Below are 27,003 nucleotides of genomic sequence, written 5' to 3' on the forward strand. Positions count from 1 at the left end.
ATGGTGCCAGGTTTCCTCCAGATGTGGCGCTTGGCAATCAGGCCAAAGATTTTAATCTTGGTTTCATCATACCAGAGAATCTTGTATCTCATGGACTGGGTGTCATTTATGTGCCTTTTGTCAAGTCCAAGGGTGCTGTCATGTGCGTTTTACTGAGGAGTGGCTTCCATCTGGCCACTCTACCATAAAGGCCTGATTTTGGTTGAGTGCTGCAGAGATGGTTGTCCTTCTGGAAGGTTCTCCCATCTCCAAAGATTAACTCTCACCTCCCTGACCAAGGCCCTTCTCCCCCGATTGCTCAAGTTTGGCCGGGCGGCTAGCTCTAGGAAGAATCTTGGTGGTTCCAAACTTCTTCCATTTAAGAATGATGGAAGCCACTGTGTTGTTGGGGACCTTCAATGCTGCACAATTGTTTTGGTACCCTTCTCCAGATCTGTCTCAGGGCTCTACGGACAATTCCTTTGACCTCATAGCTTGGTTTTTGCTCTGACATGTGCTGTCAACTGTGGGGCCTTATATAGACAGGTGTGTGCTTTTCCAAATCATGTCCAATCAATTGAATTTACAACAGGTAGACTCTGATCAAGTTGTAGAAACATCTCAAGGATGATTAATCAAAACAGGATGTACCTCAGTTCAATTTTGAATCTCAAAGCAAAGGGTCTGAATACTTACATAAATAAGATATTTCTGTTTAAATTTTTTTGCAAAAATTTCTAACAACCTGTTTTTGCTTTGTAATTATGGGGTATTGTGTGTGTATAATAAGGCTGTAACACAACAATATGTGGAATAAGTCAAGGAGTATGAATCATTTCTGAAGGCACCATCTACTTTGGATTGTGATGTTTTTTGTTTTTATTTTCTATTTGTTGCTAGCCATTCTACTGCACTGTTGGAGCTAGTAACACAAGCATTTCGCTTCACCTGCTTTAACACATGCAAACCTGTGTCGAGACCAAAACTTGTGTTTCATTTAAAATGTTCTACAATTGTTGTCACGGTTTTCAGCGTGAGACTTAGCAGTATTGTGCAGACTTGGGCTTTGTTGTCAGCCAGTGTCACTTCTGTACTTAGATTCATCCCCACAGTGTTTGATTCAACATGGACTGGGTGCTTCTCATCCTCAGGATACAAATCCTTAGACTATTAGTGCATATTCCCCACTTGCACGATTCCTTTTGAGTTTAGGCTATATGCTTACTCTATAATGTAAGTCATGGTCATATTAGTACTTCAAGGTAAATCTTACATTCTTACTTAGTCCTCTTTGTTCCTGGAGGAACATAGGGTCTGTACTGAAGATTTCCAATGCTGTCGACCAAATTCTGTTGTGACCATAAATCTTAAACTAAACTTTCTGGCCCTGAGCTTTAACGCCTAACTTATACCACTCTAAATGTTCTGCTCTTGGCCGCTCTTCATTTGAAGACCATGTTCAGCTAGCTGATTATGTAGTACAGCTTAATCTCAGATTAATATCGTTTTTACAGTAGCCTATCTAAGTCTCCTCTCCTGGGGATGCCTCAGCCAATATGGTACTGTAGATTGTCTTTCGCTGAACATCTGTCATCCTTAATCGAGGAGCTGAACAAGCCTCTCTTTTCCTGCCATCATGAGCCTAATTATTCATGTGGTCTGTGCTATTTCATTAACCTAAGCCTAAACTGTCAAATGGTGTGCAACTGTGCATTGATGTTTCCAACTTGATTGATGCGATATCAATCACTGAGATGAGTGCTTGATACTGATGCAGTAACACGATAGACCATACATTGTGTGTTACTGTATATTGATAGATTGGTGGGTGGAAAAGATGGCCTCCAGCATAGTTCTACAAGGATTGCTTTTCTGCGTTATAATAGAAACCATGCCTTCGTCCCAAATGGCACCCTATACCCTACATAGTGCACTACTTTTGACAAGATGGTCTATAGGGCTCTGGTCAAAACTAGTGCACTATTAAGGTAATAGGGTGGCTTTTGGGATGCAACCCATGGTTATTATGTGTGAGCTTGTAGGAGGATATAGATGTCATTCTATTAACCAGACTCTATCTTGTTATTTCCATTCCTTGCTGTACAGTAACTGTCTGTCTGTCCTGTTGCTGATGATATTTCCTGTTGTGTTTTTCCAGCTCCTGGAAGGCAGCTTCACGTCCCAGGTCAGCCATGAAGTCGACGGCCTTATCTTCCAGCCGTGCGGGGTGAGTCTGTCTTAAACACTGTTATTTGTGTCAAAGCACTGGGCTATGTCTACAGGCTAATTGCACAGCAGCACCAAGTTTTCATCGACCTCCCTCTAATAATAAGGCAGCGGGGTAGGACTCCGCCTCAGGTTTCTGGAGAAGGTTATTTGTTGGGCTCACTCTTTCAGTCAACTCTACCTGCCCTCCTGTCACTGTGAAGGAAGGGATGCCCAAAACTGCACTCACACAGTCCACAGGTCAGACATGTGTGGAACAGCCACTGTCAGCACTATAAAAGGGTCAAGGTAGGAAGGCCATCTCTGCTTTGTGTTGGAGGGAAATCGCCTTCTCTACCAACACCACTCTTACAATGTTATGAATATATTATTACAGCAGCGGTCCCGGGGAAGATTACCCTTATATGGGGAATGAATCGTGGTCTTACATCATCTGCCTCCCTCAAGGAGGCACAGTGTCCCCTATTTGGATAGTTTGCAGAGGCGTGTTCTCCTCTGGAGAGATACAACATGGCTCTGTACATAGTAAATTAATTAGCACAACATCACCTCAGATAACCGATAGTGTCTGCACAGCGTAACCGAAGGGGTGGCATTTAGAGAGAGATACGTGGTGGAGGTAAGTAGAATCAGAAGTGGTGTGCAGCTGTGCACACCTGCAGACACTCAAATTAATTGGGTGCAGGGAGGCAGAGTGTTTTACATACAAGTTGCTATTCCGATCTGATTCAACGTCTTCTCTCTGATGCACATTGTGCGACGTGCATCAACCACGTCTCTTCCAAATACCGTCGGAGTAATACCTTCACGAATTCTCTAGTTTGGCGCCACAGGTGTTAGACATTTATTTTCGTAAAAAATATACTTTACTCAGTCTGTGCTTTAGTTAGCTGCTACGGTAGGTGTCAAACATACTATCAAGCAGTGTCTGTATTCAACTACTTCTTCCTTTCTTGTGTTGAGGGCTGTTTTCCCCTGACCTCTCTGTGTTCTCATTTATTTGCCATCAGGAGCCTTGTCTTCTTCCTTATGTCTGTGTGTTACAATATTGATTTCATATCCCTGGTCCAGCTGTAAATCATTGAGTAGCAACAAGAAAGTGATTGATCATCACTGAAATAGCCAAACCAGGAGATGGGACTATTTGACAAAGACAACACGGATCAATAGACAGGCATAGAAGGGAAGTAAAATACATAGAACCTTTCCCCTAACTAGGAAATGAGGGTAGATTTGGACTCAAGCTAAAAATCCAACCTGTTTGCCTATATCCCTTCAGCTGAATGTTCATTCAATCAGTCGTTAGTTCACAGGTGAAATATGGTGAAATATTTATATTCCTTCTTTGGGCCGTAGAGAAAGCTTGTCCAGCCATGCACCTGCTAGAAGAAAACCAAACAATGGCCATGGCTTTTTCTTATGATCCAAGTTGTCCGATTGGATTCTCACTCAAGTGACTGTGCATCAAGGAATCAAGTTTTGCCTCGATAATAGCACTAGCCATTTAAGTCAGTCCATTTTGTCTGAAAGCAACAGCAGCCTGAGATCACTCACCTGGGTTAATTCAGAACTTTCCCCCAGCGTCTACAACTCATTATTTTGGTTTGCATCCCCCCCTCCTCGCCGTGAACAGTTTTGGTTTTGCATCGCTCTGTAATTTTAGAAATAATAATTGAAGAATATGAAAAGCTCAGTAGCTGTCAGGTAGCAGGAGCCAGTTTCCTGGGTGTGCTGGGCTGGGAATGAAATTAGGCTGCAGAGTGCAGGTTTGGCGCGGCTGCAGCAGCCCCGCACTCCACCGGAACACACAGAGTGGCTGGCTCTCCGACGTGAATAGGCGTCTCTTTCAGGGGAGCTAATTGATCTGTCGTTTTATGTTATTAAAATCACAGTGGTAATTTCCTGTTCCCCCATTATAGCCGGGTACATTGGGTGCTCCCAAATGTCACCCTATTTCGATTATAGTGCACTACCTTTGACCAGGGCGCATAGGACTCAAAAGTAGTCCACTATATAGGGTGCCATTTGTTATGCAGCCACCGGGTTTGCCTCTTTCCCACTTTGTTCTTACCCTTCTTGTTCTCCCTCATAACAATTCCATTGATCGATGATCGTCGCATATTTTTTGAACAGTTCTGGCTTAGAAATCCTTCCATTTTCTCAGAAGCCCTTTTTATGATTGGCTTTGGAGCGTAAGCCCCACTTTAGGAGGAAATAGGGGCTGTGTGGAAAATACTAATTACGGTCCATTTTCGGTGTATATCTTTTTGCTATTAAAGTCAGGAGTGTACATTGTGATAATTTATGGCTGTATTTATAAAAAAACACGTTAGCTACATTAGGTACTGTGCTGAGAAAGCCCTCGGGCACAATATGTTCCACATTTAAATAAACATAGAATAAAGAATATGTTTGGGAGCCATCATTGACTTTTCGTCTGTAGAAATAGCCTAGCCCTGCCTGGCTCCCACAATAAGGTTGTGTCCCAAATCGCACCCTATTCCTCACATAGTGCAGTAGTTTTGAACTGAACCGTATGGGCCCTCTTTAAAAGTAGCTCACTATGTAGGGAATAGTGTGCCTTTTGGAACACAGCCTAAGTCTCTGTCTGCATACCCAATGTTTGTGACGCTTGTATTGATGTAGCCTAGCTGAGGGTCAGAGTGCCCTCAGTGACTGATGGGTGCACCTGATAAGTTCTCAGCTCTAACTAAGAGGCGGATTGGATGCATACTGGCCTTTTCCGAGGTTTGGATGCTTATGTGGTGGTCTGATGTAGGACCCGAACTGGCCGAGCTGTCTATAGGCTTGCTGGAGGAGAGGCTGTCAGGCCGGATAATGTCCCTGAATGACCTTCCTCCCTCCTCAAACCAACAGCGAAGTTCACAGTGAAGGGGCCGACGTGAGTCAAATCAAATCAAATCAAATTTTATTAGTCACATACACATGGTTAGCAGATGTTAATGCGAGTGTAGCGAAATGCTTGTGCTTCTAGTTCCGACAATGCAGTAATAACCAACAGTAATCTAACCTAACAATTCCACACTACTACCTTACACACACACACAAGTGTAAAGGGATAAAGAATATGTACATAAAGATATATGAATGAGTGGTGGTACAGAACGGCATGGCAGATGCAGTAGATGGTATAGAGTACGGTATATACGTATGAGATGAGTACTGTAGGGTATGTAAACATAAAGTGGCATAGTTTAAAGTGGCTAGTGGTACATGTATTGCATAAAGATGGCAAGATGCAGTAGATGATATAGAGTACAGTATATACATATGAGATGGGTAATGTAGGGTATGTAAACATTGTATTAAGTGGCATTGCTTAAAGTGGCTAGTGGTACATTTTTACATAATTTCCATCAATTCCCATTTTTAAAGTGGCTGGAGTTGAGTCAGTATGTTGGCAGCGGCCGCTAAATGTTAGTGGTGGCTGTTTAACAGTCTGATGGCCTTGAGATAGAAGCTGTTTTTCAGTCTCTCGGTCCCTGCTTTGATGCACCTGTACTGACCTCGCCTTCTGGATGATAGCGGGGTGAACAGGCAGTGGCTTGGGTGGTTGTTGTCCTTGATGATCTTTATGGCCTTCCTGTGACATCGGGTGGTGTAGGTGTCCTGGAGGGCAGGTAGTTTGCCCCTGGTGATGCGTTCTGCAGACCTCACTACCCTCTGGAGAGCCTTACGGTTGTGGGCGGAGCAGTTGCCGTACCAGGCGGTGATACAGCCCGACAGGATGCTCTCGATTGTGCATCTGTAGAAGTTTGTGAGTGCTTTTGGTGACAAGCCGAATTTCTTCAGCCTCCTGAGGTTGAAGAGGCGCTGCTGCGCCTTCTTCACAACGCTGTCTGTGTGGGTGGACCAATTCAGTTTGTCCGTGATGTGTACACCGAGGAACTTAAAACTTTCCACCTTCTCCACTACTGACCCGTCGATGTGGATAGGGGGGTGCTCCCTCTGCTGTTTCCTGAAGTCCACAATCATCTCCTTTGTTTTGTTGACGTTGAGTATGAGGTTATTTTCCTGACACCACACTCCGAGGGCCCTCACCTCCTCCCTGTAGGCCGTCTCGTCGTTGTTGGTAATCAAGCCTACCACTGTAGTGTCATCCGCAAACTTGATGATTGAGTTGGAGGCGTGCATGGCCACGCAGTCGTGGGTGAACAGGGAGTACAGGAGAGGGCTCAGAACGCACCCTTGTGGGGCCCCAGTGTTGAGGATCAGCGGGGTGGAGATGTTGTTACCTACCCTCACCACCTGGGGGCGGCCCGTCAGGAAGTCCAGGACCCAGTTGCACAGGGCGGGGTCGAGACCCAGGGTCTCGAGCTTGATGACGAGTTTGGAGGGTACTATGGTGTTAAATGCTGAGCTGTAATCGATGAACAGCATTCTCACATGGGTATTCCTCTTGTCCAGATGGGTTAGGGCAGTGTGCAGTGTGGTTGCGATTGCGTCGTCTGTGGACCTGTTGGGTCGGTAAGCAAATTGGAGTGGGTCTAGGGTGTCCGGTAGGGTGGAGGTGATATGGTCCTTGACTAGTCTCTCAAAGCACTTCATGATGACGGAAGTGAGTGCTACGGGGCGGTAGTCGTTTAGCTCAGTTACCTTAGCTTTCTTGGGAACAGGAACAATGGTGGCCCTCTTGAAGCATGTGGGAACAGCAGACTGGGATAAGGATTGATTGAATATGTCCGTAAACACACCAGCCAGCTGGTCTGCGCATGCTCTGAGGACGCGGCTGGGAATGCCGTCTGGGCCTGCAGCCTTGCGAGGGTTAACACGTTTAAATGTTTTACTCACCTCGGCTGCAGTGAAGGAGAGCCCGCAGGTTTTGGTAGGGGGCCGTGTCAGTGGCACTGTATTGTCCTCAAAGCGGGCAAAAAAGTTGTTTAGCCTGTCTGGGAGCAAGACATCCTGGTCCTCGACGGGGCTGGTTTTCTTTTTGTAATCCGTGATTGACTGTAGACCCTGCCACATACCTCTTGTGTCTGAGCTGTTGAATTTCGACTCGATTTTGTCTCTGTACTGAGACTTAGCCTGTTTGATTGCCTTGCGGAGAGAATAGCTACACTGTTTGTATTCGGTCATGCTTCCGGTCACCTTGCCCTGGTTAAAAGCAGTGGTTCGCGCTTTCAGTTTCACGCGAATGCTGCCGTCAATCCACGGTTTCTGGTTTGGGAATGTTTTTATCGTTGCTGTGGGTACGACATCGTCAATGCACTTCCTAATGAACTCGCTCACCGAATCAGCATATTCGTCAATATTGTTGTTGGACGCGATGCGGAACATATTCCAATCCGCGTGATCGAAGCAGTCTTGAAGCGTGGATTCAGATCGGTCGGACCAGCGTTGAACAGACCTGAGCGCGGGAGCTTGTTGTTTGAGTTTCTGTTTGTAGGCTGGAATCAACAAAATGGAGTCGTGGTCAGCTTTTCCGAAAGGGGGGCGGGGGAGGGCCTTATAAGCGTCGCGGAAATTAGTATAACAATGGTCTAGTGTTTTTCCAGCCCTGGTAGCACAATCGATATGCTGATAGAATTTAGGGAGTTTTGTTTTTAGATTAGCCTTGTTAAAATCCCCAGCTACGATGAATGCAGCCTCAGGGTGTGTGGTTTCCAGTTTACAAAGAGTCAGATAAAGTTCGTTCAGGGCCATCGATGTGTCTGCTTGGGGGGGAATGTATACGGCTGTGATTATGATTGACGAGAATTCCCTTGGTAGATAATGCGGTCGACATTTGATTGTGAGGAGTTCTAGATCAGGTGAACAGAACGACTTGAGTTCTTGTGTGTTGTTATGATGATCACACCACTTCTCGTTAATCATAAGGCATACCCCCCCGCCCCTCTTCTTACCGGAAAGATGTTTGTTTCTGTCGGCGCGATGCATGAAGAAACCAGCTGGCTGCACCGACTCCGTTAGCGTCCCTTGAGTTAGCCATGTTTCCGTGAAGCAGAGCACGTTGCAATCCCTGATGTCTCTCTGGAATGCTACCCGTGCTCGGATTTCATCAACCTTATTGTCAAGAGACTGGACATTGGCGAGTAGTATGCTAGGGAGTGGAGCGCGATGTGCCCGTCTCCGAAGCCTGACCACGAGACCGCCACGTTTTCCCCTTTTTCGGCGTCGCCCAGGGTCGCCGGCTGGGATCAGATCCATTGTATTGGGTGGAAGGCAGAACACTGGATCCGTTTCGGGAAAGTCATATTCCTGGTTGGAACGATGATGAGTTGACGTTAATCGTATATTCAGTAGTTCCTCCCGACTGTATGTAATGAAACCTAAGATTACCCGGGGTACCGATGTAAGAAATAACACGTAAAAAAACAAAATACTGCATATTTTCCAAGGAACACGAAGCGAGGCGGCCATCTCTTTTCGGCGCCGGAAGTAGTAACCACTCACTGCTGTCATCATGAAGTGCTTTGAGCGGCTAGTAAAGGACCATATCACCTCCACCCTACCGGACACCCTAGACCCACTCCAATTTGCTTACCGACCCAACAGGTCCACGTACCACGCAATCGTCATTGCACTGCTCACTGCCCTATCCTACCTGGACAAGATAAATACTTACGTAAGAATGCTGTTCATTGACTACAGCTCAGCCTTCCAACGCCATAGTACCCTCCAAGCTCATCACTAATCTCAGGGCCCTGGGTCTGAATTCCTCCCTGTGCAGCTAGGTCCTAGACTTCCTGACGGGCCGACCCCAAGTGGTGAAGGTAGGCAACAACACCTCCGCCACGATGATTTGAACACGCAGTCCCCACAGGGGTGCGTGCTCAGCCCCCTCCTGTACTCCCTGTTCACCCATGACTGTGTAGTCACGGGCGTCTCCAACTCAATCATCAAGTTTGCTGACGACACAGTAGTGGTAGGCCTTATTACCAACAACGATAAGACAGCCTACAAGGAGGAGGTGAGAGCCCTGGCGGAGTGGTGTCAGGAAAATACTCTTCCCTCAACATCAACAAAACGAAGGAGCTGATTGTGGACTACAGGAGACAGCAGAGAGAGCACGCCCACATCGACAGAGCTACAGTGGAGAGAGTCAAAAGCTTCCAAGTTCCTCGTTGTGCACATAACTAACAACTTGAAATGGTCCCTTCATATAAAGAGCGTGGTGGAGGCACAACAACGCCTCTTCAACTTCAGGAGGCTGAAGAAATTCAGCTTCGCCCCTAAGAACTTCACTAACGTCTACAGATGCGCCATTGAGAGAATCCTGTCGGGCTGTATCAATTTTACCGTACGCGACCGCATGGCTCTCCAGAGGGCACACTGCCTTCCCTCCAGGATGTCTACAGCACCCAGTGTCACAGGAATGCCAAGAAGATCATCAAGGACCTCAGCCACCCGAGCCATGGCTTGTTCACCACGCTACCATTTAGAAGGAGAAGACCATACAGGCCAGAGCATGTGAGCTGAGCGGTTGGAAGTCTCGTTCATGTCGCTCCAGGTACTTTCCAACTGCTCCGCGCTCACAGGGGAAAAAACTGCTGCTCCAAATTCGCTCCATTCATTAAATTCACAATTTAACCAACATCCATCTATTTTTGTGACTACCTGGACCTACCATTTGGTTTTGAATTATTGAAAGCAAACTATATGGATTTGAATGAAAAGTATTTGAATAAACATGAAAAGGTGAATGTAAAAAGCAAACATAATTTCAAATAGGCTACATGTCATATTAAACGGCATATAAACACTCTAAATAGGTCAGGAGCTAGACAGGGGGCCTAAGAAAGAACGTAAATTAATTATTTAGGCTGTATTATTTCAAGGATAAAGCCAACAAATAAATACATTGTGAAGCATTTGCGTGTCCGACACAATAGGCTGGTAGGGACATAATGCACTAAGCATTTAAACAACTTTTTTGCTGTATTAAATCATTATAGTCTTTAACTTGCGCATATAGACTGACTCAGAATTAAATAAAACATTTAACAAAAAATGACTTAGTGCCTTTGAATTCATTTTTAGAAACACCAATTTGGCCGGTCTGTGGCGTCAGGCTCATGTGATGGTGCCTGGAGAGCAAGCCAGGAGCGGAGAATATCCTCTCCCATACTTGAAGTCACTGGGGATGCTAAACACTTTTTTGGCCACTCTTGCCAAGCTGAGCAGAGATGCAGAGTTGTTTTTTAAATTTAGGTAGGCCTAAAGGTTTTTGGGCAAAATAAGCCAATCAAAATGGAAAATCCTTGAATGTGGGAATATGCTACGCCTATTGGGCCATAATCAATTATGGCCTATTGTATAGAAAATGGAACAAAAATGAACTAAACGTTTAAGAGCTCAGATTTTTTGTTTCTAATTATTTTTGCTACAATGGCGCACTTAGTTATCTACCCACCTCGTTCCTTTCTTTTAGCATGTTCACGTACTGTAGTAAGTACACCATCATGCTTTCGGGTTACGTGTCTTTTCATATTCCACAATGATTCTTTAGCTGTTGACACTACATCACCGCACGCCATCTCTTGATTTTGGTCCTCATCTTTGTAAGTCACCTTGATTTTGCACCTGTGTGTTTTATCAGTTTCTTTATTAAAATATTTAGCGAACTCCATGACAGTAGCTAAAGCAAGGGGCCATAGCAGCGCACAAGTAGACTACACATGCATGCTGGGCGGGCATGCCCTGAGCTCTTGAAGTGAGTGCTACTGGAGCGAAATTAGAGTGGGAGAGAAAGCCGACGCACCAGCCTTTGCGAATCTCGCTCCGCGCGCCAGTCAAGTTGGGCACAATCCACTCCAGCTGCTCTCCGCTCACATACTCTGGTGCAAGTGCTTCAAAGCTGGGACGGAGAGACTGAGAAACAGCTTCTATTTCAAGGCCATCAGACTGTTAAACAGTTGCCCTGAACCTCAGTCTCTGTTCTAGCGGCTTACCCCCGATACTCTACCCTGCACCTTAGAGATGGCTGCCCTCTAAACACTGGTCACTTTAACACTGGAGTATGTAAACATTATTAATCTGCTAAATTGTAATTATTCGTTCCTATGGCCTATTTATTGCCTACCTCCTCATGCCTTTTGCACACATTGTATATAGATTCTCTTTTTATTTTTATTTTTTTATTTTTTTTATACTATGTTATTGACTTGTTTATTGTTTACTCCATGTGTAACTCTGTGTTGTTGTCTGTTCACACTGCTATGCTTTATCTTGGCCAGGTCGCAGTTGCAAATGAGAACTTGTTCTCAACTAGCCTACCTGGTTAAATAAAGGTGAAATAAAAAATACAAAAATATTTAAAAAATACTGTTTCACCCACTTAATATATATACATACTGTATTCTAGTCATGGCTCATCTTACAGAATATCACTTTTTTTTCTGGGTTGTGTTTTTATTTTATTGCTAGGTATTACTGCACTGTTGGAGCTAGAAAAACAAGCATATTGCTTCACCTGCGAAAACATCTGCAATTCATTTTCATATAATGATAAACATTCAGTTTAGTAGAACTCTTGATAGTTTGTCTTGATGAGCTATTTTGGAGCATCTGTACTGCCTTTGGTGAACAGCCTGTCATGATTGCTTTTCATCATGTGTGAATCAAACCTGTCAGTGTGTTTTGAAGCTGTGGGCTGTGTGAAAATGTTCAAGACAAGTACAGGAAACAGGGAGACAGCTGTCCATACCATCCATCTTGTCATCAGGTCTCTTTACATCTTTGTATGTTAATTAATTCTCAGTTAAATGTACAAGTTTAGTTATCACAGCATGATATAAATTACTTTTCTTATTCAGACTTACCTCACACGTTTAACCAGGAGGCTAATACATATTCCATGTGTTACTGCGTCAAAGCGCCTCTGTTCAAAGAGAGAGAAATGTTCAAGTAGTGCACTATAAAGGGAATAGGGTGCCATTTGAGGTGCTGCCAGGGTGTGTTCTCCAATAGAGCTCTGCCTACAGTGGTTCTTCAATTAAAAGTTGCATTCATACTGTGGTACAGCATGCGGGACACCGTTGTACAGTATGGTGCATTACAGTGTGTGCCGTTATTGCTCGTTCGAACCACCAGAGGGGAACATTGATCATATCTACTCCATTTAATAATCACGGCATTTGAAGTTGAGCAGAGCTCATCGTACCATGCAATTGTGAATACACTTCATAATTACAATTTCATAAAACATCCGTTAATACAAGTCTTTCAAAAATATAAATATTTGCACAATATTGTGTGAAATAGTCGGATGGTTAAAGGCCGACATTTGGTCATTACAAATAAACCTGGTCGTTTCAATTCAAATTTGACTGGTTCCATTCTCTTTTATTTACGGTTATTTTTGTTTTTAAGAATTAATTTTCTTCCTGAAGAACACCAACCTCTCCTCTCATTCAATTTAGTTTTGATCACCAGTTAGCTACTATGAGAGTTTTGGCTGGCTATTGTCCAATTTAATGGCTCATCAAGGTGTGTACTGTGACCAATGTCCATCACTACTATAAGCCCAGTACTGTATTCTAAAATATAAAAACACAGCATCTTACAGTAGTAGAAATATATTATTGAATTAGACGAAGTCCAGATGTTGATTAAGCTACTGTACAGTGTGCCTCGCCCTCTTCAATGTGTCATTCTCCGCCAAACCGGCCTGGCACTCCGTCAGTGCCACCTGGCTCTGAACCAATTCATCAGCCATTGCCCGTATCTCTGCCCTTGGAGAATGTTTCTCTTTCTGCTTGTCTGCATTCAATGACTCAAATAACTCTACATCTCAGTTTCTGTTAGCCGGTATTAGCCGGCTTTTGTCTGATTAAAAAATAAATAATGTAAAAACCGATGAATAAAATTTGCGCCGACCAATTGTCCGGGAGAAGAAGAAACAATCCCATTGCGAAATAATGCTTTTTAGCCTATTCATTGGTGGAAATACCAGTCAATAGAAATACATTTGACTGATCATGCTTATTGGTCTATAGGTCAGTTTGCATAATTTTGTGGAATAAAATTGGCGCGTGTGTACAGTAGATTTGTTATGTATCTTATTTATCAAACGCATACAGATACAGAGCCTTGGAGTAGAAAATATGTCAGACAGCGCAAGAGTTGCTGCTGCAGCATCTTATGGTGCTTTCAAGATAACAGGGAACTCTGAAAAATACATGGTCAAATCATGACGTCAGTGATCTTCAGGTTGAAAAGTTGGAGCTGTAGAAAGAGGCCTGAGTTCCCAAGTTGGATGACTGTACAAAAGATTTTTCCCCAGTCGGGGCTCGTTTTGTCCCGAGTTCCCATTTCGGAAGTTAGATATTTCCGAGTTCTCAGTAACGCTGCATCAAACGGCAATGGAAGGTAGGATTCATCAGCACGTCACACACCACTTTGCAATGTGCTGGAGGCAGTATGCATTTTGAAAGCATATACACCCCTTCAAATTAGTGGATTCGGCTATTTCAGCCACACCCGTTGCTTACAGGTGTATATAATCGACCACACAGCCATGCAATCTCCATAGACAAACACTGGAAGTAGAATGGCCTTAATGATGAGCTCAGTGGCTTTCAACGTAACACCGTCATAGGATGCCATCTTTCCAACAAGTCATTTTTCTGCCCTGCTAGAGCTGCCCCGGTCAACTGTAAGTGCTGTTATTGTGAAGTGCAAACGTCTAGGAGCAACAATGGCTCAGCCGCAAATTGGTAGGCAACACAAGCTCACAGAATGGGACCGCTAAGTGCTGAAGCGCGTAAAAATCATCAACACTCACTACTGGGATCAACAGCAGCACAAGAACTATTCGTCGGGAGCTTCATGAAATGGGTTTCCATGGCCGAGCTGCCGCACACAAGCCTAAGATCACCATGCGTAATGCCAAGCGTCAGCTGGAGTGGTGTAAAGCTTTCCGCCATTGGACTCTGGAGCAGTGGAAGCACGTTCTCTGGAGTGATTAATCATGCTTCAACATCTAGCAGTCCGACGGACGAATCTGGGTTTGGCGGATGCCAGGAGAACGCTACCTGCCCGAATGCATAGTGCTGAGGGCTGTTAGGGTGACCATATTACCGCCACACCTGCGGTCACGAGTTTTGACGACAGTCAAATTCCACGTGACCGCTTAGTCACATTTAATTAGGCTTCTCCTAGCTCTGATGCTGCTGATGGTCATTAGTAGCCTACCAAACTTGCTAACTGCCTGGTACTCGGCACTCTATTCTCCCTCTAATCACTCTGACTTCAATGCAAGTGTATTTGAAAATCTAATGAAACACTTAATGAGAACCCATGAGCCCATGAGCTCATGTTCCTTTTTTTTATACTTTATTTTTATTGAGGAACACAAAGAAAGTACAAAAAGTAAAATAAAATAACAAAAAAAAAGATCTGGCAGTTACAGTGCACATCATACCTTCATCATATTAGTTACATTGAAATCTTTGAATTAGACCTTTTTCAAGTACGAAACCCATTTTTTCCAGTATTCCTGACCTCTCTCCTCTTGTGTCCTTAAAGCAAAGGTCATACGCTCCATGTGGTGTATTTCTTTTGCAATGTCTATCCATTGTGTCACTGTGGGAGGGTCTTTTTGTAGCCATTTCCTAGTGATAGCATTTTTACTGGCTGTCAGTAGGATCTTCAAGAGGTACTTTTCTCTATTGTGTAAGTTATCAGCTATTTCACCCAAGTACAAAGAAATGAATGTTCTATGTCAAATCCCATTATTTTTCCAATGTTAGCTCTTATTTCTCCCCAGTAAGTTTCGATTGCGGGGCAGGTCCAAAAGATATGAGAGTGATCCACCCTCAATAGACCGCATTCTCTCCAGCAAGGGTGTAGGGAGCCAGTCTGTTTTGATTTCAGTTTAGGTGTTATGAAGAAACGTATAACATTCTTCCAACAGGATTCTCTCCATGACCTTGAGTTGGTGGAGCTTTGTTGAGTCTCTAATATGTTCAACCATGTTTCATCAGTTATTTCAATGTCAAGTTCCTCCTCCCATTTCTTTTTAATATAGTTTGTAGAATGTTTCTTTGAGGATTGAATACCCAAGTAGAGATTTTAAATAGTTTTTTTGTTACTCCCCAAGTTGTATGCGTTAGTGAATACTTGCATACATTTTTGAGGTGCTCAAATCACTTTTATCTCCCTTAAGAAATAGTGTCGAACTTGTAGGTATCTGTAAAAATCTTGTTCATCCAAGCCATATTTTTACTTAGGTACTGGAAGTTATCTAGGTCCCCATTCCTTATAATTGTACTGAATGATGTGATGCCTTTCTGCGTCCATTGTTTAATCTGCTGTCCTGAGTTGCAGGGATGAAGCTGGGGTCGTATGCAGGCCAACTCAGCAGTTTGAGCTCTCTGTCTAAATTATTTTGCTTAACTACCCTAAACCATGTCTTCAGAGAGAAAATAAACCACTGATTTGGTCTATTGTATATTTCCATGTCCGTATTTCCCAAAACTGACTGTATGGGTATCTCTGTCAAAGTAGTCTCAATGTCTTTCCATTTGGATTCGTATTCTGAATTGCACCAACACACCAGAGGTCTCAATTGGGCTGACACAAAATAATATTTTAGGTTTGGTAAGGCCATACCCCCACAGTTTTTTGGTAATTGTAATGTTGCATATCTAATTCATGGTCTCTTACTGTTCCAGATAAACCTTGATATCCGTTTATCCCATTCCCTAAACTGTTTAGGTGGGATTTCTATGGGCAGTGATTGGAACAAGTACAGTAACCTCGGCAGGATGTTCATTTTGATTGTTTCAATTCTACTACTAAGATCTAAGGGAAGTGAATGCCACCTGTCTAGGTCATCATATTGTCTTGTTGATGTGATCATAATTCATGCAATAAAGTTTGGGTGTATATTTTGGTAGATATACTCCAAGATATTTAATGGATGAAGAGGTCCAGTGGAAGTTGCGCAACATTTCTATAGACTATGCAATTGCGTGAGAACAGAGTGAATGCCTCTATTAAAAAGAGAAGGATCCCATCCAGCTTTCTATAGGTTAGGCCTACTATATTTATTTCTCAACTTTCCTAATATGAAGCACATTGCTTCTCTTTACAACAGGAGTATAGCCTACCTGGCTGGCATGAAAAGGAACCACGGCAAAAGCGTCCTCCATTTGCTATTTCAGTGCATAGATGACATGATGACTCATCTTGTTGGCTGATGAAAAATAAATGTGGATAGTTCTTCTAATATCTTCAATATGCGCCTCGAAATTGGATAAGGACACACACAGTTGTGTCCCCGATGTGTCTGTCTTCACTTGTAGCCTGTGAGAAAGACCCGATCACGTGATGGAGATCCATATGAGTGAGGGGTGCTTTTTCACGCAGCCGAGAGAAGGGAATTATAATTATTATATTCAGCACAACGGCCATTGGCCGCAAAAGGCATGGATTTTTTGGGGGGGCAAATGCAGGCGGGAAATTCAAGGCATTATCAATTCTTGTCAAATTGCGAAGGAGAGACTGATGAAGTGTGTACAGCTTGTGAAAAAAAAACAAAGCAGATCTCATGCTTTTCATGCAACTTTTTTTCTAATCATCATTAGCGTCGTATCTTCCTCAGATCTTCAAAAGGTTCTACAGCTGCACCATCGAGAGCATCCTGACTGGTTGCATCACTGCCTGGTATGGCAACTGCTCGGCCTCCGTCCACAAGGCACTACAGAAGGTAGTGCGTACGGCCCAGTATATCAATGAGGCCAAGCTTCCTGCCATCCAGGACCTTTTATACCAGGCGGTGTCAGAGGAAGGCTCTAAAAGTTGTCAGACTCCAGTTACCCAAGTCATAGACTGTTCTCTCTGCTACCGCATGGCAAGCGATACCGGAGCTCCAAGTCTAGGTCCAAGAGGCTTCTAAACAGCTTCTACCCCCAAGCATTAAGACCCCCCCCCCCCCCCCCCCCCCCTTCTTTTACGCCGCTGCTATACTCTGTTATCTATGCATGTTCACTTTAATAACTCTACCTACATGTACATATTACCTCAATTACCTCGACTAACCGGTACCCCCTGTATATAGTCTTGCTATTGTTATTTTACTGCAGCTCTTTAATTACTTGTTCCTTTTATTTCTTATTCTAATTCGTATTTTTTAAACTGCATTGTTGGTTAAGGGCTTGTAAGTAAGCATTTCACTGTTGAATTCGGCGCATGTGACCTAATACAAATTTGATTTGATCATGCAGCCTTAGAATGTTTTCAAAATCGAAACATATAGCCCAACATTTCTATCATAACTAAAGTTACATAAATAACTCTAAATTAAGCATATAGGAGTACCTGTTTCTTTGTTAACCGCTCAACACAGAATGTCTGCACTCCCTCAAATAGTTTGGAGAAAATATATTTTCTATTTTATTCAGCTTTCTTCAATTGTATTCTTCATGCTATAAAATGATGCCACAGAATTCTAAGCAAACCTTTACTAAATGAACTAGTGTAGCCCACAGCCGTATAGCATAGCCTGATCAGGGCCTACCATAAGGACAACGCAGAGTATGCTATTCTGTTCTTCTGAAATAGACTACCTTTTCTTCATATCATGTTTCTTTAGACCTGTCTAAAATAAGTAATGGATTTATTGTGACATCTGGACATGGATTTTATATACTTTTTAAAAATGTAGATATTCCAAAGGTCTGCATCAGTGGCTTGTAGACTATGTGTGGAGCCTGGAGATGCTAAATGTGTTTATGTTAATTAACGGTCAATTACCGTGAGACCGGCAGTTTTTTGCTTGACAATCACCAGCTGACAAAATTTCATAACCGCCACAGCCCTAATAGTGCCAACTGTAAAGTTTGGTGGAGGAGGAATAATGGTCTGGGACTGTTTTTCATGGTTCAGGCCCCTTAGAAATCTTAGTGCTACATCATACAATGACATTGTAGACGATTCTGTGCTTCCAACTTTGTTTGGGGAAAGCAAAGGTTTGAGAACACCTACTCATTCAAGGGTTTTTCTTTATACTTTTACTATTTTCTACATTGTAGGATAATAGTGAAGACATCAAAACTATGAAATAATACATGGAATCGTGTAGTAACCAAAAAGGTGTTAAACAAATCAAAATATATTTAATATTTGAGATTCTTCAAATAGCCACCCTTTGCCTTGATGACAGCTTTGCACACTCTTAGCATTATCTCAACCAGCTTCACCTGGAATGCTTTTCCAACAGTCTTGAAGGTGTTCCCACATATGCTGAGCACTTGTTGGCTGCTTTTCCTTCACTCCGCGGTCCGACTCATCCCAAACCATCTCAATTTGGTTGAGGTCGGGAGATTGTGGAGGCCAGCTCATCTGATGCACCACTCCGTCACTCTCCTTGGTAAAATAGCCCTTACACAGCCTGGAGGTGTGTTGGGTCATTGTCCTGTTGAAAAACAAATGATAGTCTCACTAAGCCCAAAGCAGATGGGATCACGTATCGCTGCAGAATGCTGTGGTGTGCCTTGAATTTTAAATTACGGACGGTGTCACCAGCAAAGCACCCCCACATCATAACACCACCTCCTCCATGCTTTACGGTGGGAAATACACATGCAGAAATCATCTGTTCACCCACACCACGTCTCACAAAGACACGGCGGTTGGAACCAAAAATCTCAAATTTGAACTCCAGACCAAAGGGCAAATTTCCACCAGTCTAATGTCCATTGCTCGTGTTTCTTGTCCCAAGCAAGTCTTTTCTTCTTATTGGTGTCCTTTAGTAGTGGTTTCTTTGCAGCAATTCAACCACGAAGGCCTGATTCATGCAGTCTCTGAACAGTTGATGTTGAGATGTGTCTGTTACATGAACTCTGAAGCATTTATTTGGGATGCAATTTCTGAGGCTGGTAACTCTAATGAACTTATCCTCTGCAGCAGAAGTAACTCTGGGTCTTCCTTTCCTGTGGCGGTCCTCATGAGAGCCAGTTTCATCATTAGCGCTTGATGGTTTTTGCAACTGCACTTGAAGAAATGTTTAAAGTTCTTGAAATGTTCCGTATTGACTGACCTTCATGCCTTAAAGTAATGATAGACTGTCGTTTCTCTTTGCTTATTTGAGCTGTTCATGCCATAATATGGACTTGGTCTTTTACCAAATAGGGCTATATTCTGTATACCCCCTACCTTGTCACAACACAACTGACTGGCTCAAACACATTAAGAAGGAAAGGAATTCCACAAATTCACTTTTAAGAAGACACACCTGTTAATTGAAATGCATTCCATGTGACTACCTCATGAAGCTGGATGAGAGAATGCCAAGAGTGTGCAAAGCTGTCATCAAGGCAACAGGTGGCTATTTGAAGAATCTCAAATAAATAATATATTTTGATTTGTTTAACACTTTTTTTTGGTTACTACATGATTCCATATGTGTTATTCCATAGTTTTGATGTCTTCACTATTATTCTACAATGTAGAAAATAGTAAAAATAAAGAAAAACCCTGGAATGAGTAGGTGTTCTAAAACTTTTGACCGGTAGTGTAGGTCTCCTGATTTGAACCTGATCAAACTTGTTTGGCATCATCTGAAAACATATATTCATAGCTCTGCCAAGCCTACAAACAAAGATCAACTTTTGAATGCCATCAAGACGTTTTGGCTAGAGTAACTAACAATACAACAATGCAACAAATACATTGATGATGTCATTGTCTTGGCGCTGGGGGGGAAGTGCAACTAAAAGGTAGTTGAAGTTAACATCTACATTTTGTATCATTCTTTTATTAAGAAAAACCAAAGAGCTTGATAAACAAATACTGTAGATGCTCCTTTCTATTGAATATACTGTATATAAATCATTACCTATTATAAAGTTGATTTGCTTCATTCTTTAAATTAAAAACTGTAGGCCTTAACCAATGTTGTCTGTAGACACGGAGGCACAACTTGTGGCAATTGGGGGGAATTTTTCACACATAGGCCAGGCTAATGCAGCTAATTGATTACTGGTATTTTTACTTTGTCACTATTGTAAAGTGTGAAAAACTATAATACTGTTTGTTTGCCTGGCTGAGTGGATGAGCTGAAATATTCTGAAGCTAATGAAGGCTTAGTCTATTTAGAAGGCTATTTTGCAGCATAAAGCTTTATTTGTGATTTGAAAACCGAGAAATGAAGAGATACTAGTTTCAATGGCATATGAGGAAGTGTTTATAAATTAATTCCCTCAAAGTTTGAATGGTCTGGTTTTGCTAAGCTATTGAAGCAAGGTAAGAAATTCCTCATAAGGTCTATATGGAGTAAAACGTCCAAGTTTCAAACAATTAATGGTTTATATTCTGTCTCAGCTTCATGGTTTGAAAGAGGCGCATTATTCCAGACAATATATAGGCCTCCAGCAGGGCTGCCCAACCCTCTTCCTGGAGATCTACTGTCCTGTAGGTTTTCAGGCCAACCCAAATTTAGCACATCTGATTCAGCTAGTTAAGGTCTTGTTGAGCAGCTAATTAGTAGAATCAGGTGTGTTAAATTAGGGTTGGACTGAAAACCCACCGGACGGTAGATCTCCAGGAAGAGGGTTGGGCAGCCCTGGCCTGCAGTATGCATAGCCAAATCACGGATACCGTCCTATATTTAAGAGTCCTGCCCCTCAGCCCTGCCTCTTTTCTTTGCGCGTTGTCAGGAACTCCGTTGAACTGGTATAAATTGCTAGTTGGGCCGTGGTGTGGGGGCATTCCAATGAGTTGTGTCCGGGGCTGTTGGAACCCGGATCTGTTTTATTTATACCCAGCTTAAACTACACATTCTTTCTGATCGTCTTTAACATACGCAGTTTGTCTCCTCTCGCTACAGCTTGTCTCGTGTGAGTTATTACGTGGATAATAATAAAATGACATATTTTTAGGGGGTTGATGCATTTTTCGTCAGGGCAAATCAGGTCTGTGATTCTGACTCTACGCCAATGCGGCCTGGCACTCCGTCAATGCCGCCTGCCTCCGGATGAATCCCATCAGCCGTCGCACGTCTCTGCCCTCAGAGTTTCGCTTTCTGCTTGGTCTGCCTTCAATGACTCGATCTTTGAATCTGATCCATCTGCACCTTCATCAGATGAGCTGAATGTTACTGCCCTGGGCCCCCGATCTTTGCTGTACTGAAGAATTTAAAACCTTTTTTCTTTAGAACAGACTAGCTGGGATTGATTTATAATTAGTTTGTAAATTATTATTGTATTTGTGTTTACACTGTTCCAAACGGTCTGATAAAAGATTGTAATCAAGCAGCACCTGTCTGTGCTGTTTGATTACAATCTGGCCTGCACCTGTTTACATACTGTAATAAGGACGCAGCGCTCGCTCCTCCTACCCTCCTTGATTTCCTTTTTGCTATTTTTACTATTATCATTATAATATGTCATGTCGTTATCATTAGTATGCGTAGTAGACTCTATTCTACCTTCGTTCAGAACACTGACCGCAGCATCTATTGGTAGCCTAAACTGTGGCACAAATTGGGGGATTTTTCACACCTAGCCAAGCTATTAGACTATCCTTTTGTAAATTAACGGAGGTGTGAATGTTTTTTCCAGAGTCTCTCCTCTCTCACTAGAGTCCTGCATTAAAAAAAATGTTGAGTAGTCCCAGAGTTGAGAACCTGAATAATAATGGCACAATTACACTTGACATGTTGACTGAAGATTTCCACCCCAATTATTTTTATGAAATTGGAAGAAATCCGAGTGAGGAATGGACTGTTTTTGAAGTTGTTTTAGTAGCTTTATTTGTTGGCTAATTCAGTCTTTCATCGAAGTGATGACTGAAATATTTGTTCTAATTAAATTGGCTAATTCGTTGCCTAAAGTTATTGTTTTAGTATGTTTATTTGTTGTCTAATTTAGGCTTTCATTTATAGACCATACGCAGGCCATATAGGAGTTTAAACCAGTGAGTCTGATAAATTTTAGTAGGCCTATTCTAAGTAAATGTAGGATTTTTGAAACCTATATTAAATTCTGGGACTTGTTTAAATTAGAAGGCTCTTTCAAAGCAATTTGAGTTGTCAATGTGCCACATTGCATTTTGAAAATAAAGATATATATTTCCTCATAGCATGGTTTCTTTTTATCCAAATGTTGAATATTACATGCAGACAAATTAAGTCATGCAGGGAAGAGGAATAATAGCCTACTGTCTGGATTCATAAAAACAATTATTCTAAATAAATGTGTTATTTTGTCGTTTCAAGGATCGGCTCTCGGGAACTCATAAGAGGCACTTTTCTTTCTTCAACATAACTCCTTCATTCAGAAAGTTAAACCCATAGGTCTTAAGCCATCAGTAAATTTCAATTAGATTTACCAGGTTCAGTTTTAATTATGTTTCACTGCCTATAGTAGAGAGTGATGCCGAGGTAGCAATGTCATGTTTTATGGGATTTTGTTTATACTAAATTCAATCTGTCAGCTCCACTGACTGGCTAGTATTCACCTAAAAATATGTGTTTATGCAAATCATTAGTTAGCTAGATAGCTATCAAATTAATTGTGCAACAATATGATAGCTAACATCAGTGGCACTGACAGATGTGATTCACTCTATCCCATAAAACATTACATTGCTACCTAGGCATCAATTAGTTAACACAATTTTAAAGTTTATTAGGAAGTTTAATTATTTTTATTTATTGTTTTACCCCATTTTCTACCCAATTTTGTGGTATCCAATTGGTAGTTGCAGTCTTGTCTCATCGCTGCAACTCCCGTACAGACTCGGGAGAGGCGACGGTCGAGAGCCGTGCGTCCTCCAAAACACAACCAAGCCGTACTGCTTCTTGGCACAATGTCCACTTAACCCGGAAGCCAGCCGCACCAATATGTCGGAGGAAACACCCTATACCTGGCGACCGTGTCAGCGTGCACTGCGCCCGGCCCGCCACAAGAGTGGTGGCTAGTGCGCGATGGGACAAGGACATCCCGGACGGCCAAATCCTCCCCTAACCCGGACGACGCTTGGCCAATTATGCGCTGCCCCAAGCGTCTCCAGGTCGCGGCCAGCTACGACAGATCCTGGACTCAAACCCAGAATCTCTAGTGGCACAGCTAGCACTGCGATGCAGTGCCTTAGACCACTGCGCCACTCGGGAGGCCCGGAAGTTTCAATCTTAAGTTAGGCACTCTTGGACAACTTTGGTAGGTAGCTAGCTAGATAGCTTGGTTTCCATTTTCCAACAGATTTTTCTAATCCCCCTGATTGGTCATCAACAATTACTTGTCTTAGAACTCATGTGTTGACCAGAAACGGCTTCTGGTGAACTGTTTGCCACTAGTGTTAATAAATATTGTTGCCACAGACTCAAATAGAATCTTGAGGGAATTGTTTGTCAGAAGGGAAAAAAACTCTGGCGAACTGTTGTGACAATAAATCAGATTCACCATTCCTGGCAACATTTTCTGACACACTATTTAGATTGCAGCAAATTTGCCGCAAACTTGGAGTTTTTGTAAAGGTTTTCACAATGTGCATAAATGAGGCCCGTTCTGATGACTTGCCTGTCGGTTTTTCGTCGCTGTAGTCCACTCTCTTTCATTCAGTTTCTTAATTACATCTGCAAAGAAACTCACTTTATATAAACGAGGGCTATCACTCTTTTCACACTTTGTTATTTCAAAATTCATTCTTTGTTGTTTTTTTAGGGAGAGAAACCAAAAGCATAATCAGCGTTCTAACTCCCCCTTGCAATAGTCTGGCGCTATGACGGAAATACGCTGCATCATAAGCTCTAAACTTTTAATTGAGGAACCACTGTACTCAGTCTACGGTCACCGGCCTCCCCTGTTTATCCCATCACCACTGTTTGCCCTCAGTCTGAAACATCAGCTCCATCAGTGTGTGCATCAATCGTCTCCTTTCTCTACTGGTGGCACGGAGAGCCAGGCCCCCTCTTATCCTCCCCCTCATATCTTTGTCACCAGGAAGGATGTGTCTGTCCGTCCGATGTTCACTGGATCCCCTGCGGTAATGCTTCCCAGTGGGTCTGTTATCTGCAGCCGCTCAGTCGGATCATAGCACGGCCACTGCCTCAGACACCCCACTGGACCACATATCTATCTGTCACACTGGGGCTACTGACCAGAAGAAAATCAACAGCCCCTACACAGCACCACTGACTGACACCAAGTGTGTGTCCCAAATGGCACCATGTTCCTTCAAACGTCGTGCACTATAGGGAATAGGGTGCTATTTGGGACGTGTCAGGTGCCTTGTGTTAATCAGGGATTATGATTTTTGTCCTTTCTATTCTTAGACCAGTCCCTGTCTGTCTCGGATATAAATTAAATCATGTTTTGTAATGATTGTGGGATGGGGCTTTCCAAGAAGCACAATCATGCCTGACCTCATTACTGATTATACAGTACACCATATCAGAGATGGGTATTTTCTTACGAAGACTTTTCTCTCCCATAACTTAGCTTCTTGAGGTGTAGATTGACATAAGCAGACGGTCTGTTCACAATTTATCTGATGTACTGCCAACCATTTGGAGTAAGGTTACTGAGTGATTAAGGCCGTAACGTTGATGTACTGTAGGAAAGATGTGTGTTTTGTTATGTGTGATGTCTTGGTGCTAGCTGGTGTGATGTCTTGGTTAGAATCACCTTTATTAATTTACACATAAAAAGAATGTGGTGGTCCATGTGAAAGCACATTCTCCTCTTGGGCATGGCAAGCAGCCTGTCAAACCTGCTGTTCTCTGGAGGTGCTACTGCAACAACAGTCTGTGCTTCCACTGAAAAGGACACTGTAAAGTACTTGTTTTTGTTTAATTGCTTTAATTTGCTCCCAGCCAACAGTGTCGAACCTTAAATGGATAGAGCGAGACTAGCAATGAAGCCCATTTTTATACTTACCCAGAGTTCGATGAACTCGTGGATACCATTTGTATGTCTCTTCGTGCAGAAGTTGGAGATAGTTTCGTGAGCCAGACCAGCTTATTTGCCACAATCTTACACACTATCCCTTTAAGATTTAACAAATGTACTTTTAGAAGCTTGTGGGAGTTTTTTCATTAGCTTGAACTAAAGCGAGCAGAAGGCAGGGAAGGGTAGTAATTATTACCAAGGTGTTATTTAGTCAGCGTAGAGGGATACAACCTCTGACTGTGTTAGCCAATTAAGAGACATCCATCAGAACGCTAAGCTTAATAATATGCCATTAGCAGACATTTTTACAAAATCAACTTAGTCATGCGTGCATATGTTTTTGTGTATTTGGGTGGCCCCAGGAATCGAACCCACAATCATGGCGTTGCAAGCGCCATGCTCAACCAACTGAGCCATACCCCTCCAAACAAACAAATGTCAGATAGTATTACCTCTGCCTAGTAGAACAGAGCCCCTCAAACACACCTCTCTCCTGGCACCGAACAGCGATACTACTCCCAATAAACACAGACCTGCCATGGTGGCACAGAGGAATAGCCTAGCTATCACAGACAAAATATTTATTTTGATCTTCAGCGCCATGGGGGGTTCATACCTCCTGGCTCTCTCTGGCTTTGTGGATTCTGCAAGAAGACGGAATGGGAAAGACTGAGGAAATATTGGACCAGGGCTCAGGATTTATGACATGTAGAAATCTCTTCTTTCTGAAGAATCTAATGCTTATTTTTCCTTTTCTGTTAGTCACACTGTATATTCTCCTAGTTTGAAAGTGAACTAGGGGGTAGACTGGGTGTGTGTCCCAAATGGCACCCTATTCCGTAGGACTCTGGTCAAAAGTAGTGCACTACATAGGGGAATAGGGTGCCATTTGGGATGCAACCCTTGTGGAGATGAACAGGGTATTAATGCCAGTCAGTGCTTGGATCTGACTGCAAGATGTCCAGTCAGTAATATAATCTGGATACCCATCACAGCAGTGGTTCTTACTCACTGCTCTTTGGTTATCTTGCCCAACACAGTGTTCTTGGGAAATGTTTCTTTGTGTGGGGGGCATTAATAATAACAGAGCAGTGTCATTGCCACAGATGGTGATCTTTGTACAGAGTGTAGGAAAACCCGTAAGAACCCCCCCATGAACTGTATTCATCTTAAATAATACTTAATTTCCAATGGAGAAGAAAATAAAATGACGCAAATATATCATGGAGCGGACTGTCTGGTCCCGATGTGGGAGGGCTGTGGTAGATTGGAGTGATTTCTAATGAAATATTGTTACTTTGATATGATTATAGCTAATCTTTCACTCAGTGGATAACAGATGAATTCGTTTTTTATAAATGAGCCAGTGCATCCATTTAAACATCACTTCCTCCTAATACACTCATTCTGCTCATTTTAGGGAAATTGTCCCTGAGATAATTGATAGCATCAATTTAGATGGAATGTTTTCATGTTACCTTTCGGTTCTGGGCTTATAAATGTATACGTCGGTATCTTTGGGCGGTGGCTGTGGACACGTCTCTGCAGGGTGTTTGTCGCATGATTTATGCTGCACTTAGGTTATGCGTGCATATCTGAGCACTGACAGAGGCGGCTCCTCTCCTGGGAGGGGATTTAGTGGAGGGCTCCCTCCTTTGTCTTTATTTCTCAGCAACACTAACAAAGAGCCTGCCGTGGAGCAAACAGAAAGCTGTTATTCAAAGAAGACAACTCTCTGTGAATATTACTGTGATGGGAGGGGAGTGATCTCTAAGCAATAGATCGCCATTTGACTTATTATATAGCGTACATTTCAAATATAGCATATCATTCACAATTCAGCCTTGCCGTTTCTGCACTTGTGTCAGATGATGGATTATATTATAATAGCAGAATACAGCTCTGTATCTTTACTTTGTAGGTGTCTCAAACGGCACCA

The 27,003-nt window shown here is 42.8% G+C and overlaps 1 protein-coding gene across 1 annotated transcript in view; it reads left to right on the plus strand.

Moving 5' to 3' along the window:
* rngtt (RNA guanylyltransferase and 5'-phosphatase) overlaps nucleotides 1-27,003 on the plus strand; it is a 151,648-nt gene that overhangs the window by 97,753 nt on the left and 26,892 nt on the right. The window contains exon 13 of the mRNA XM_071412234.1: nucleotides 2,138-2,206. Within this exon, the coding sequence (XP_071268335.1) occupies nucleotides 2,138-2,206 (69 nt within the window). The remainder of the gene's footprint in view (nucleotides 1-2,137; nucleotides 2,207-27,003) is intronic.

The sequence above is a fragment of the Salvelinus alpinus genome, chromosome 8, assembly GCF_045679555.1.
Source record: "Salvelinus alpinus chromosome 8, SLU_Salpinus.1, whole genome shotgun sequence".
Taxonomy (NCBI): Eukaryota; Metazoa; Chordata; class Actinopteri; order Salmoniformes; family Salmonidae; genus Salvelinus; species Salvelinus alpinus.